This window comes from Euprymna scolopes, chromosome 7, assembly GCF_053919585.1.
Source record: "Euprymna scolopes isolate OS-2025 chromosome 7, ASM5391958v1, whole genome shotgun sequence".
Taxonomy (NCBI): domain Eukaryota; kingdom Metazoa; phylum Mollusca; class Cephalopoda; order Sepiida; family Sepiolidae; genus Euprymna; species Euprymna scolopes.
Genome location: NC_136488.1, coordinates 83,958,781 through 83,971,231, shown reverse-complemented (window position 1 = coordinate 83,971,231; position 12,451 = coordinate 83,958,781). Strand labels below are relative to the sequence as shown.

General features: G+C 32.9%; 1 protein-coding gene across 1 annotated transcript in view; it reads left to right on the top strand.

Annotated features, from left to right (window-relative positions):
- The window catches only part of LOC145279816 (ATP-dependent RNA helicase DDX54-like), a 59,743-nt gene that overhangs the window by 24,500 nt on the left and 22,792 nt on the right, over positions 1-12,451 (top strand). Inside the window, exons 9-12 of the mRNA XM_080131185.1 lie at positions 273-404; positions 5,378-5,588; positions 7,896-8,042; positions 9,370-9,461. Of these exons, the coding sequence (XP_079987311.1) occupies positions 273-404; positions 5,378-5,588; positions 7,896-8,042; positions 9,370-9,461 (582 nt within the window). The remainder of the gene's footprint in view (positions 1-272; positions 405-5,377; positions 5,589-7,895; positions 8,043-9,369; positions 9,462-12,451) is intronic.

Genomic DNA, 12,451 nt, shown 5'->3' with positions numbered 1-12,451 from the left:
TATGATGAAACTAATTCATATTTTTAATTAAAATTCTATTCAATAATTTTTTCATAACTTTTAGTGTATATTATGAAAAAATTGAGTAAAATTTTTTTGCCTATCAAAGAGTTTTCCTATTAATTTGGTTTGAATTACCATATTTTACCTATGTATGTCTACCTACACGAACCAAAATTTCTATCAAAACATAAAAATATTGTAACAATAGTTTTTTGGTTTTTTTTAATTCTATATTCTATTGTATGTATTGACATTTTATCAAATTTCAGACTGCATATTTCTACTGCCGAGATGTTGATAAGTCTTCCCTGCTGTTGTACCTTCTCCAGAATATTATTAAACCCTTTGAACAAACAGTTGTGTTTGCTGCTACCAGGCACCATGTGGAATATTTAGTCATGGTGAGTTCTTAAAAATTTCTAATAAAATTAAAAAGGGTAAATCTGGGCCAGTTTATCATCTGCATATTCCGAGCAGGTTACATAAAATACCAAAAGGTAATGAAATGTTCAGCCAATGAAATTGCAGCCGAGGATAATTGGTAAACAGTATCTTTTTGTTTATATTTTTTTCAGTATCTTTTTATTAAATTGTTAGGTGAAAGTATGGAATCATTAAAAAGTTCCTCATCCACCCCATGTTTAAAAATGACTTTCTAAGTAACGCTATTATTTCAGCACTGTTTATCTATTGCTGCTGTGTATTCTATAGACATTCAGCGTGAATACAGACCCAATGATATTATTAGGCTACCTTTGTTCAAATTGAAGTATACTTATCTAAGTACTTTAGTTAATTTAATTTCAAATTATATCTGGTTATGTTACAGAACAGCCGCCTGTTCTTGTGAGTAAATATGAGATAGGATAGCCGAGGATTCGAACTTGCGGAGCTAGATTTGGAATTGAGAATTCCAATCATAAATTAAAATAAATAGTACAGAATGTTATTGAAAATAGAATGTAGAATTACCATTGTTTAGTTCACATAAAATAGTTAGATATCTGTTTATTGGAAAAGGAATGTAATGATGAATTTTGTTTCTGTTAAAGAAATGAAATTAAAATAAGGAATTTAAAAAACGAACAATGGAAAATGTTTGTAAAGTGGATTAATCAAAAATTAGGTTAGAGAAATCTGGTTGAAACATGTGAGTAACAATGCATGCTTAAACACTGAGGCATGTCAGGCCATGTGTCTAATATGCACGTGTTGGTCATGCAATGACGTCATGAGTTTTCAATATAGTTGGAGCTTGGCAAAGAGAGAGTCAATCAGTTAGTCAGGGGAGAAGAGAGGAGTCAGTGCTGACATGGAACCTTGGAAGCGGAGGGGAGAAGAAAGAATCATGTAAAGACTTGAATTCCTTGATGTAAAGCCATTGACCAGTCGGAATGGAATAAACGAGTATCATCATAATTTTTTATCTGCGTCTTCGTGTTATGTTATACAACAACAGAAAGGTATTGTGAATTTATATTATAAGAACTTTGTGAAAATCATCATCTCAAAAAATAGGTAAAGAAATATATGTGTCAATGTTATAGAAACACTCCCATTCACAGAACTGTCAACAGTATAAATGTCAATATATCTCCTATCAGTCTATCTATATATCAAATCTCCTCATCCAAAGTGTATTACATGTTCCCGTCAGCTCCTTTAAAATGTACACTATCTCTTTATATATACCGACTCTGCATACCAACATGAACAAGCTAACACGAACAACAAATACATACGTCATCTCTTCTAAAATATAACCCAGTATGCAACAGTTATGGGGGTCCATCTCACAAACCCTTGTAATGTCTATGGACGTTCAGTGCAAGCACAAACTTCACAATATTACCATGTCATCTTTGTTCAAATTGAAATACGTGTATCTACGTAGGATGTTTTCTGGTATTACGCAAACTCTCCAGTTCTTGCACAGGTCAACTGTCTTCCAATTTCACTGTTTATATAGGGAAAAAATAGAACAATGAAATTATAAATGAATAACACTAAACATTAATTTATTATGAACAGTTTTATAAAAAAAAAAATAGTTATGTAAATTAAGCATTCAAGTAGATGTCTTAGACCTTTATCTAGTATATGTACAGTATTTCAAAATATGTTGTATTATTGATTTAAATAAGTTACCCACTTTGTATAAGTGATAAATAAAAATCATTTGCATTTATTCATTTAGATTATTACATATGTGAAATAATTTAATAAAAAGTTTTTAGGCATTAACTCCCTTCTTTCAACAAATAAAATATCAATTATAGTGTCTAACTTTTGAAAAAATTAGTATTAAGTTTAGAATTATCTCCCCTTAATCAAATTAAAGATTTATCATTTTGCAGGGTGTTTATGTAGTATTGGTCACAAGTGAAAATCGCATTCCAAATAAAAACTCATTGATGTACTTGCATATCATGCAGAAATAAGTATCTTCATCAAAAAATTGAGTAGAAGTTTAGTTCCAAGTAAAAATCAATTTTATTGTATATTGTAGTTTTATTGTATTACATAATATTGAAGATTAATCTAAAAACATGAGAAGTAATGCAATCTGTCATTGTTTGCTCAGTTATTTATTTCATGTTTTGTTTCAATAAATTTCTGTCATTTTGCTAGCTCTAATATTTTAGTATATATTTGTTTCAAATTTGAAAAGTTTACTTCATTTTGGCAATTTTCATTTTTACTTAAATGACAAACTGACTTATCTCCCCTACTCTATGGGTACTTCCGTTTCTTATCAATGGTGGGTCAACAAAATACAATGACATTTTTATTTTTAATAAAAAATTCTAATCAATCTTTTACTCAATCATTTTTTTCTAATTTTTGGTAAGGATACTTATTTCTGTATGATATGTACATATATATCAAAGTGTTTGGGGGGGGGGCTTATTTTTTTTATTTAAACATTAAATTCCCTCTCTGAACAAATAAATGTGAATTATATATCCCAATTTGAAAAAAAATTTGTAAAAATACTAAAACAGATAAATACGTGTAATAAATTTGGGAAAACATCTCCCTTTAACCAAATTAAAAAATGATATCAAAATTAAAAGAATAAATTTTTAAAATTATGGGAGATAACTTTCATTGACTAATATGATTTTTTTTTTTTTTTTTTTTTTGAGAATGAGGTTTGGATTTTCAATACAAGCATGGCTGCTATATGAGATAGGTACAGGTACATTTCTTCAATATTACTTTCTGGTGTTACAATTTTGTACCTATTTACAATGCCTCCCCACAGGACAGAGTTAGACACCAGGGTGTGACCTTGACACGTGACCTTGCACGACCTTGAACCTCTGATCGCGGCCCAGTTATGATCTTCACTCTGGATCGATGCCCAATTATGACTATCCTAGTCACCGGGTAATTAATTATGTCGACTGGGCAACCAGGTCTGCCAACCGTTGGTACGTCGTGTCACCCAGTGAGTCCTCGTTAAGGCGTTGGAGGACTCTTCTCGGTTGCACGGTCCTCAAGGCCTGTTCTTCTTGATCGTCTAGTTGGTCGTCCTGTTGACTGGGTGTTCGTTGACGGGAACGGGGTCACAAGTGGCAAGTAAAAGAATTAAAATTACATGGAACAACAGCACATCAGCAAACAAACTCCGGAGGTTGGTTGATATATAATGTATTTAGGAAATTCATAAATGATTATCTACAGACATATGTACGATTGAAGATTAAATGGAAGCAAGCAATTAGATTTGTGAATGAGCTTCTTGTTGTTGAAATACTCGGTCGGAGTCGCGGACCGTTATAATTATCGTTAAGGTGTTCTGGCTGGTTTCTTCCTAGGTCCTCTGAATTCTATTAAGTTGCAAATTGAGCTCTCTGGCGACCAGCGAGGGGGGGAGAGAAGTTGGGTGGCTGGAGTCCTCTACCGAGACCTTTATCTCTGTCTTCTCTCTTCTTCTAACTCTGCTCCTATCTATCTCTCTGCCGAATCTGATTAAATCGAGTTTTACAGATCTTATATAGTAAAACCCTTGAATAATGACGACGCCTACGTTCGTCTTCGACCAATCAAATTGATGGATAACAATCCACCTGATTCCTTCTCATTGGTCAATTTGGCTTGTGGCAGGTATTATTTTTCCGCCCCCAATTTCCAAAATCAAATTGACTCCTCCCCAACTTGTCTGACCCCGCCTTTTTTATAATGGTTTTTTTTCAATATTATCAACTGAAAATCAGAGGAAATATTATTGTTTAGCTTGTAATAGATCACCAGCTTTCACCTATTTAAAAATATCCGTTTGATATTCTTTCCCCTTTGAATTTAATTGTTCTGTCAACATCCCGACAAAATGTTATGGAAAACCGAAAAATCTCTTGATCTAAATTTCAAATGGCTTTATCATAGTCACCGAATCATTCAATATTTGATTCGAAAAAAACATTCTTTGAAGCCGACAATTGCGTGTGTTAAATTTTAACTCCAAAGAATCTATTTATCTTTTTGTTTTGATCTTGTCACAAATATATTTTGTGAGGCCAACAATTACGTGTGTGTGTGTGTGTCTCAGATCAAAAACAATCCGACATTTCAAAACTCTGATTCGGAATTTGTCACCGTCGCTCGACTTGAAACAAAACGTATGTTTTTTTTAAGTTATCATTCTGTCCCTTTTGGCTAAAGCATTTATTATTGTTTTAAGTGATCTGTCGCTTTGAAGTTTAGCGGCGATTACTATTTTTATCCCCCGACCGTATGGTATCTCAACAACAAGATTTTGATACATAAAAATATTAACTAAAAAAAATTATTATTTTTTTTTTTTTTTTGTAACCGGTGTTCGCCCGGGATTGATTATCACATTTAACAAAAACGTCACATCGACCCTACTGATCTGATGTGGCCCCTCTTTGGTGTTACAAGGGTCGTTTTTTGACGTGGAGAAAAGGTACAAAAATAAAAATTGTCTCAGTCGTGAAGGATTTCTCCTCCACTGAAAGAGAACGAGAAATGGAAGTGCCGCATCTGAAGAACAGATACTACACTTTGATCTCGGCCAAAAGGAATTTTGTAGATGAAATTCTTTTTGGCTGTAAAATTCAGACCTCATTTGATTGTATAGTCCCTGAAATTGAAATGACTGCAGAAATAAAATAAAAGGTTTGACACTGATATTGGTTCGATAAGAATCAACTTATTTTTGCTCTAGAAACACATATTGGATAATACAATGTTTGACTAGTCTATGCAGACAATCTATTGAGCTAAGTTTATGAAAGTTGGCTTTGGTCAAATTTTGATTACTCAACTAACATTGCAAATAATTGTGAGTTTTGTATTTGTGCTTTTTCTTTAATTTTTTTTTTTTTTTTTTTTTTTGACTTTACAGTTACTAACTAAAGCAAACATTAAATGCACCTATGTGTACAGCTCTCTGGACCCTTCTGCCCGTAAAATTAACGTAGCCAAATTTCAAAACAAACGCGCGAATGTCTTGGTTGTCACAGACTTGGCTGCCAGAGGTATCGATATTCCACTCTTGGACAACGTGATTAATTATAACTTTTCCGGAAAACCCAAACTTTTCGTCCACAGAGTTGGTGAGTAATTTATATTTTATGTGTGTGTGTGTGGGGGGGAGGGTATTCATGAATTTTAATGCAGATTTAAAAGCCATAACAAATAAAAGTAAATTTATAATGTTGCTGAAAGTATACATGCATTTCAAAAAACATAATTGTAAGGTTGAGAGAAGCACGATCAAGGAGAGATAACTCCTGTTCTGTTTCAAGCAGAATTACCTTTTACCTCTTTTATGTGAGTTCTTACATGGAGATATGAGAATGGGATGAGAAACTCTGACAGGCGCCAATGAGAGGATGACTTTAAATCTGGGTAAATGAAGATGGAGATATATTACTATTATGTCTGTAATATCTAATACATATGCTCGAGTAATTTCAGACTAAGGTTTAATAGATGTAATTTGTATCATTCTCTGTGTTGTGTTCTTGTAAATAAAATGTCTACGTCAAGTCAACTGCAAGTATCCTCATTTCTTTTCCACACACATATTCACCTTCAGGCATAATCTTCTGCAAGATATTAATAGTTATGTCAACACACCCATTCATAACAATAATAAATATCAGGGATGTGAATTCTCCACTTTTTTTTTTAATTCAAGAAAAGCAGATTTCCGTTTAAATCTATAGAGTCTCTAATGAATGTGAATTCTCTATTTTTTTTAAATCAAAATCTGTTGCATTTTTTTCTCTCTTTTTTTTTTTTTTTTTTTTTTTTTTTTAATAAGAAAAAATTGATTTCTGCCAGACCACTAAATCTTTACTTATTTTTTTGGACTATTTGGCTGTATCTTTTTTTTTTTTTTTTTCCTTTCTCTTGCTTTATCTATTTCTATTTTTCTTCTCTTCCTATCTTGTTTTGTCTTTTACCTTCCTTTTCTGACAGTTCTCTCCAAAAACTGAAAATGTTAATGAAATGCTATGAAAGCTAAGACTTTAAATGATTCATGAAGAGAATCGGAGTTAGATAACTTGTTTCATCAAAGAATTATTTCCTCTCCCTCCACACATATGCTCTGTATTTCTCTTTTAATTTTGACTTTCTTAGTTGAACTTTAAGTTTAGAAAATAATTGATTCAACTATAAGTAAAACTAAATTGTAGAAAATTAGATGCTCTATCCATGTATATACAGGAAATCCATTTTTTCTTGACTATTAATATCCCTGAAATATTAATCACTTTGCCCATCATAAACATAGAAAAAAAGACTAGCACTTGTTTAGGCATTCACCTTGAAGCGGTTGGGCTGGGTCTATCCAGAGAATTTACTACATCCCGAACGAATGCTAACCTCGCAAATATACGCTTTAGACAATATCTGTTCAGCAACCATTGCTAGAAACTAAATATTAACCTTTGAGTTTAGGACAAATTTTACAAAAGAAATACGTTTAAGTTTGTTTTTGTTTTCTGTTTGTAATTATTTTATTTTTCCTTTTTAAAATCTGAAATAATGTATTTAAAATATTTTGAATGCAATTTTTAATATTGATTTTAATACTGCTGATTAATGAAATAATTATTAACAAAACAATTGGAGACTTAAGACTTTTATTATAAAAGTAACTATTTGTCTGATTTAGATTTAGTATCAAAATCTTGTGGTGCAATAAGCTTTTAATCATGGCAGACAGAGACTAAGATTTCTCATCTGTTATGGTTAATGCTCAAGCCCTTTAGATGTAATTACCTCTGAACAGCAGAATATTTTAGGCAAATTATCGTCCTTTGAAGATGGAGTTCTTTCCTCTCTAGTAATTGTACATATGAAGTAATACTTTTAATGCTGGTATATGATTTTCGTAGCAATGGAATTGACCAATTAGAATCCTCTTTCAGGTAAGCCAGTCACAGCGGCTAATTCTGCTTAGTGCTTACCAGTAGGAGTTATACTTGTATACATTTAAAAAAACTAAGTGTGAAATTGAGAAACATGCCTTCCCTGCTTAAATCTACTTTTAACAAAATTGTTGTGCATTTTCAGTTTCTTTTGTTTTTCAATTTCTTTCTTTGTTTTGTTGGTAATGAAACATCCTACTGGATGCCAGACATTCACCTACCATTATAGAAACTCTCACAAAGATTCTAACTTTATTTAAGTTCGTTTGGATCTCACTTGCATTTGGTGTAGTAGATATATTCACTTGGTAGTTTTTAACTTTTTATTTTATGAGCTCAATAGCTTATATTATTTATGGAATGTTAGAAATCTTTCTAAATTTTTGGTTACTTTTCACGCTGCATTTAGTTCTTTTATTCTTTTCCACTGTTTAATCCAACATCATTCATTTTTAATTTTATTTCTTGTCTTGTTTTAAGGCCGTGTTGCTCGAGCAGGCCGAAGTGGAACAGCATATTCCATCCTCTCATCTGATGAGATTCCATATCTGATCGATCTTCATGTTTTCCTTGGAAGGCCGTTCAAATACGTTCCATTCAAAGAAGAAAAAAAAGAAGAAAATGCTGGTAAGTGTTTTCGTCCTACTTCATGGGTTCTGTTTTTTTTTGGGGGGGGGTGTATTTGGCGTGTTTGGGGATTTTTTTTTTTGTATACGAGTCCTTTCTTGTCAACAACGATGTCTCTATTTGTTACTATCTTTATGGATTTTTGTGATGATGAGTGGGAATTTGGATTATTTGAATCACTGTTCTCATCTTGAGGGTTGTTCTCACAATGTTTCGGCTGATATAAGCTCCAACCTTCTTCAGGCGTATCTTGTCAGACTCAGGAATCTGTATGAAATTTCAAACAGAACCCTTATTTGTAATTTAATTGTATTCATAGTATCACTGAGGATTGAACCTTCAACCTCTAAAAGACTGTTACTTAGAATTCTAAATAGTATTTTGTCCATCATGACGTGAGTCCAAGCTACCCCCGTGAATTAACTAAAGTGTTCAATCTGAAATTCAACAGAAAGATTTCCGAATTCAACAAGATACACCTGAAGAAGTTTGGCTACATTGGCTGAAATGTAGTGAGAATACTTCTGCTTTTTCCTCATGTTCAAGGGTTGAAAGTTCTGCCATGTCGATTAGGTCATGTTCATTCTCCACCACTTTCGATCCATTGCTTGTTCAGGTTTGAGGCTGGTGCTCTTCATAGATGTAGTCAGTTCATCTTTTCTCTGGGTTGCCTTGAGGATAAGAGCCAGGGATGATGATCCTCTCTATTTCTCTACACCACACACTATAATTCATGCAATAAAGGTGACCATACCAGCACAGCCTGCTTCACCAAAGGACCTACTTGACACTGGCTAAGTCTGGTCTAGACCTCAATGAATGTATAGAGTATCTGTCAGAGAGCTTTGAGGCACATATCCAGCAGATCATGGCATGAGAATAACATTCAAAATGAGAAAAATAATCCAAATAACACAAATTATCAATCCTTATCTAAAAATTACAAAACGTGAAACTTTTTGTTAGGTTTCTCTTGTAAGCATACTTAAATTGTCTTTTTAAGGTTTGTGTGATTCTGTTTTACTCCATGTTAGAATTTATGTTAACCAATGGTTATAGTTAAGATTGTCTGCTCTTTGATGGTGGTGACAAGCAAGGTATAGTCCTTGCTAATTAGTGTTTATCTTCCTCTCAGATAGTCTGAGCCCCCCCCCCCCGCCCTTTTTCCTCGTGTTAAGAATGACTTTCTTGTCTGCCTTTGCATGTCTAATTATCCATCTAAATGAACAACAGAAACCGGAAATCAAAAAGAACAATCTTGATTATAACCAATCGAAGAAAGATGCAGTTTGACTATACACTTTTTTTATGTATCCATTTATTTCAGATGAGGATGGTTATTTTGGATGCGTACCTGTGACTGTGATAGAACAATGGCAAGATAACCTTCTACGATGGCATAAAGAAAATCTTGACTTTGTGAGTATTTCTTTAAAGTTTTTTTTTTTTTTTTTTTGTACTTATGCAGTAAACAAGTGGTTTACAGAAAATGCCAGAAGATGTTGAACAAAGTTTCAAGTTTTTTTTGTTATTTTTTTCCATAAATGCTGGTTAATTTTTTTCAATGAAAAATATATTATTTCTGTCAGTGCAGAGATAATTCAATAAAAGATTAATTGAAAAATAGAAAACAATGTTCTTGAATAATTATTGGACAATTTTTATCAAACTTTTAGAAAATCAAGATTCCAAGCAAGAAAAAAACATTCATTATAAGATAAGTTTCATGAATAAGTATTTAATTTTTGAATACTGACAGCAAATAAAAAAAAATTGGATTTTTTTATGATTTTTTTTTACTTTTATGATTTTTGTTCAAATCAAGATAAATTTTAATTTTTTATATAATAAACCAATGATAACAAACAAATTTTTTCTTTATGATATTTTTGTATTAGTGTTAAGGTGCTCAGTGTTTCGGCATCTTCAGATGTTTTTCATAAACTATCCAGACAATTCCGACCATGGCAAAATCTTTATACTGCATAAGTATTTTTTTTTCTTTTTGATTATTACTTATTACCCTCTGCTTCAATCATTGTCTTTTGTATCAACCTCCAAAGTAGATTGCAGTTTTGACAAGAGATAACTCTCAACAAAATTAAAGATGTATCAATTGCCGATATGCACAACACTGCTGTGCGGCTACAAGACCTGGCCTCTTTGCAAAGAAAATCTTCACATACTCAAGGTCTTTATATGTACAGCCTTCTGCACATTCTATGCACGTCCATCTCTACAACCAAATACTAAACCATCCATGCAAGATGTAACATCACTGGCATTATAGAGACTCTTTTACTTTTGGTCATGTTCTTTGATGCCCCAAGGAAGAATTCATCTACATGTTTGTAGCTCCAATAACACCCACTATCTGGAGGAAGCAAAGAGGTGGCTAAATAAAGATTTGAATTGAAAAAATGAAGACATAGAACAGGTGGTTGAAATTCATGATTTCAATGTTCAACACTGGAACAAGAATGGCTGAAGTATGCCGAAGACTCGGCTGCCGATTGGCAAGAATGAATTACCTTGATGCACGTGGTGAACTCAATTTGAGCCAGCTCAACCCACTCCGGATGAATGTTGTTATAGTTTTATATCAGAAGTTTATGTGAAAATTTGTTAAAGTAAAATTCTGGTGTGGGTATAGATAGCATTAAGATAAAGAACAGACTAAATAGAAAAAAAATGAACACAGAATCATGATTTGATTTGATATTTCATTTCAGTTATGAAACTTTATAAAAAATAGCATTCTGTTTAGTTCTTTGCTTATTCATCATCATCATCATCAAGTCGTGATGATGTCACGGATCCTTCTGACTCTCCTACCATCTTGTTTCATCCTCCATTACCCCTAGGAGATTTTTAGGTTCTTCTTTGTTATTGTAGCAAAGCCAAAAAATTAAGTTTTCATTAAAAAAAAAAACAATGATAACTACTTACATTTTTTTGTCGATTTCAACAATAAGCTATGTTATCTACCTATTGTCATGTCACAATTAGTTAAATATTTCTAGAATGTTACATAAAACACATATTTCATTATTCAATGAAAAAAATGATTTCGGCCATGTTTGTTTTGTCACGTGACATGTGACGTAAACACAAGGGAAACAAGAACCTATTATGTAAGCTAAAATTGCTAATTTCTTTGAAAACTATTTTCTTTAATAATTAATTTTCTACCTTATTTTTCATAATTTTGGGATATTTTCATTACTATGACATGACAATTCAGTAGATACCATTGGTTTCACTTGAATTTTGAATTTTGCTACTATAACGAAGAAGAACCAATTTTTATAGGTGTGTTGTGAGTTATTTCTTAGCTGCTTGATATAGATTCTGTGCAGTTTCCTCACTGAGCTACATCCCTGTTTTAGCATCCATAAAAGAACATTACTAATGATTTTATCCTTAACCCTTCAGCAGTGTTTAGTAAATCTCTCTTTCTTTCTTTTTTTTCCTGATCAAGGCTGAGATTTGAGAGAGGTGTCTAGAGTTGCTCTTTCGTAGGGTGCTATCTCCAAATGTTGAGAGCAGAGCATTCTGGTGTATACACTATTAATTTTCTTCAAGCTTTTGGTAAAAATTCTGGTGTAATTTTTTCTATGTACAACAACTGATCGCGTTTCATCTTGGTAGAAATATTTGGCTTTGAAATTGCTTTCATTTTTTCCAGTCCAGCTCAGGCCTTGCTAATTAACACATTTAATTCACTCTTGCTTTACCATCTTATTGCCAAACTCAAAATTTTTGAGACAATTCCCATTTAGAGAAGATATTTCAGGAGAATGCGTTCCTTTTTTGCTTGTGTTCATCTCGGTAGGAAAATTTGATTTCAAAATCACTTTTCATCTTGTCAAACCTAAATTAATACATTCAGTTGTTTATCACTGTATATAACCCTAATACCCTCTCTCATCCAAGGGCTGGGCCGCATTCATCGCTATCCTGGTTCACTGGAGCATACTTGTGATGTACTTCTGGCTGTGTTCATCGCTCCCAGTTCACAAGATCATGGATGCAACCCAGTAGGGCTACATTCTTACTTGTCTAGTGGTAGACCCCTCAAGGGTGACCAGACTCTCACTGGTCACTGGAAAATATCCTTCTGCTGCTCAGGGCACACGAAATGTGCATGATCCTAAGTCCGTGTGGCAACATTGTCGATTTCGGCCGTCACTCTGGCTTTGTGCTGGATCCAGTCTATTTCTTTCATCATCTGGCGTCAGGGCATATCTGAAATAAATTGCGTCTTCATTCAGGCCGGCAATCGAGAACAAGGAAAAACTCTGGGACATTTTTATATAACGAAACAAAATAATTATTCATAAATCATTTTACACTTGTTTATAGTCTAGTTCTCTGATCCAATCTTCATAATGCAGGTTGTATAACTT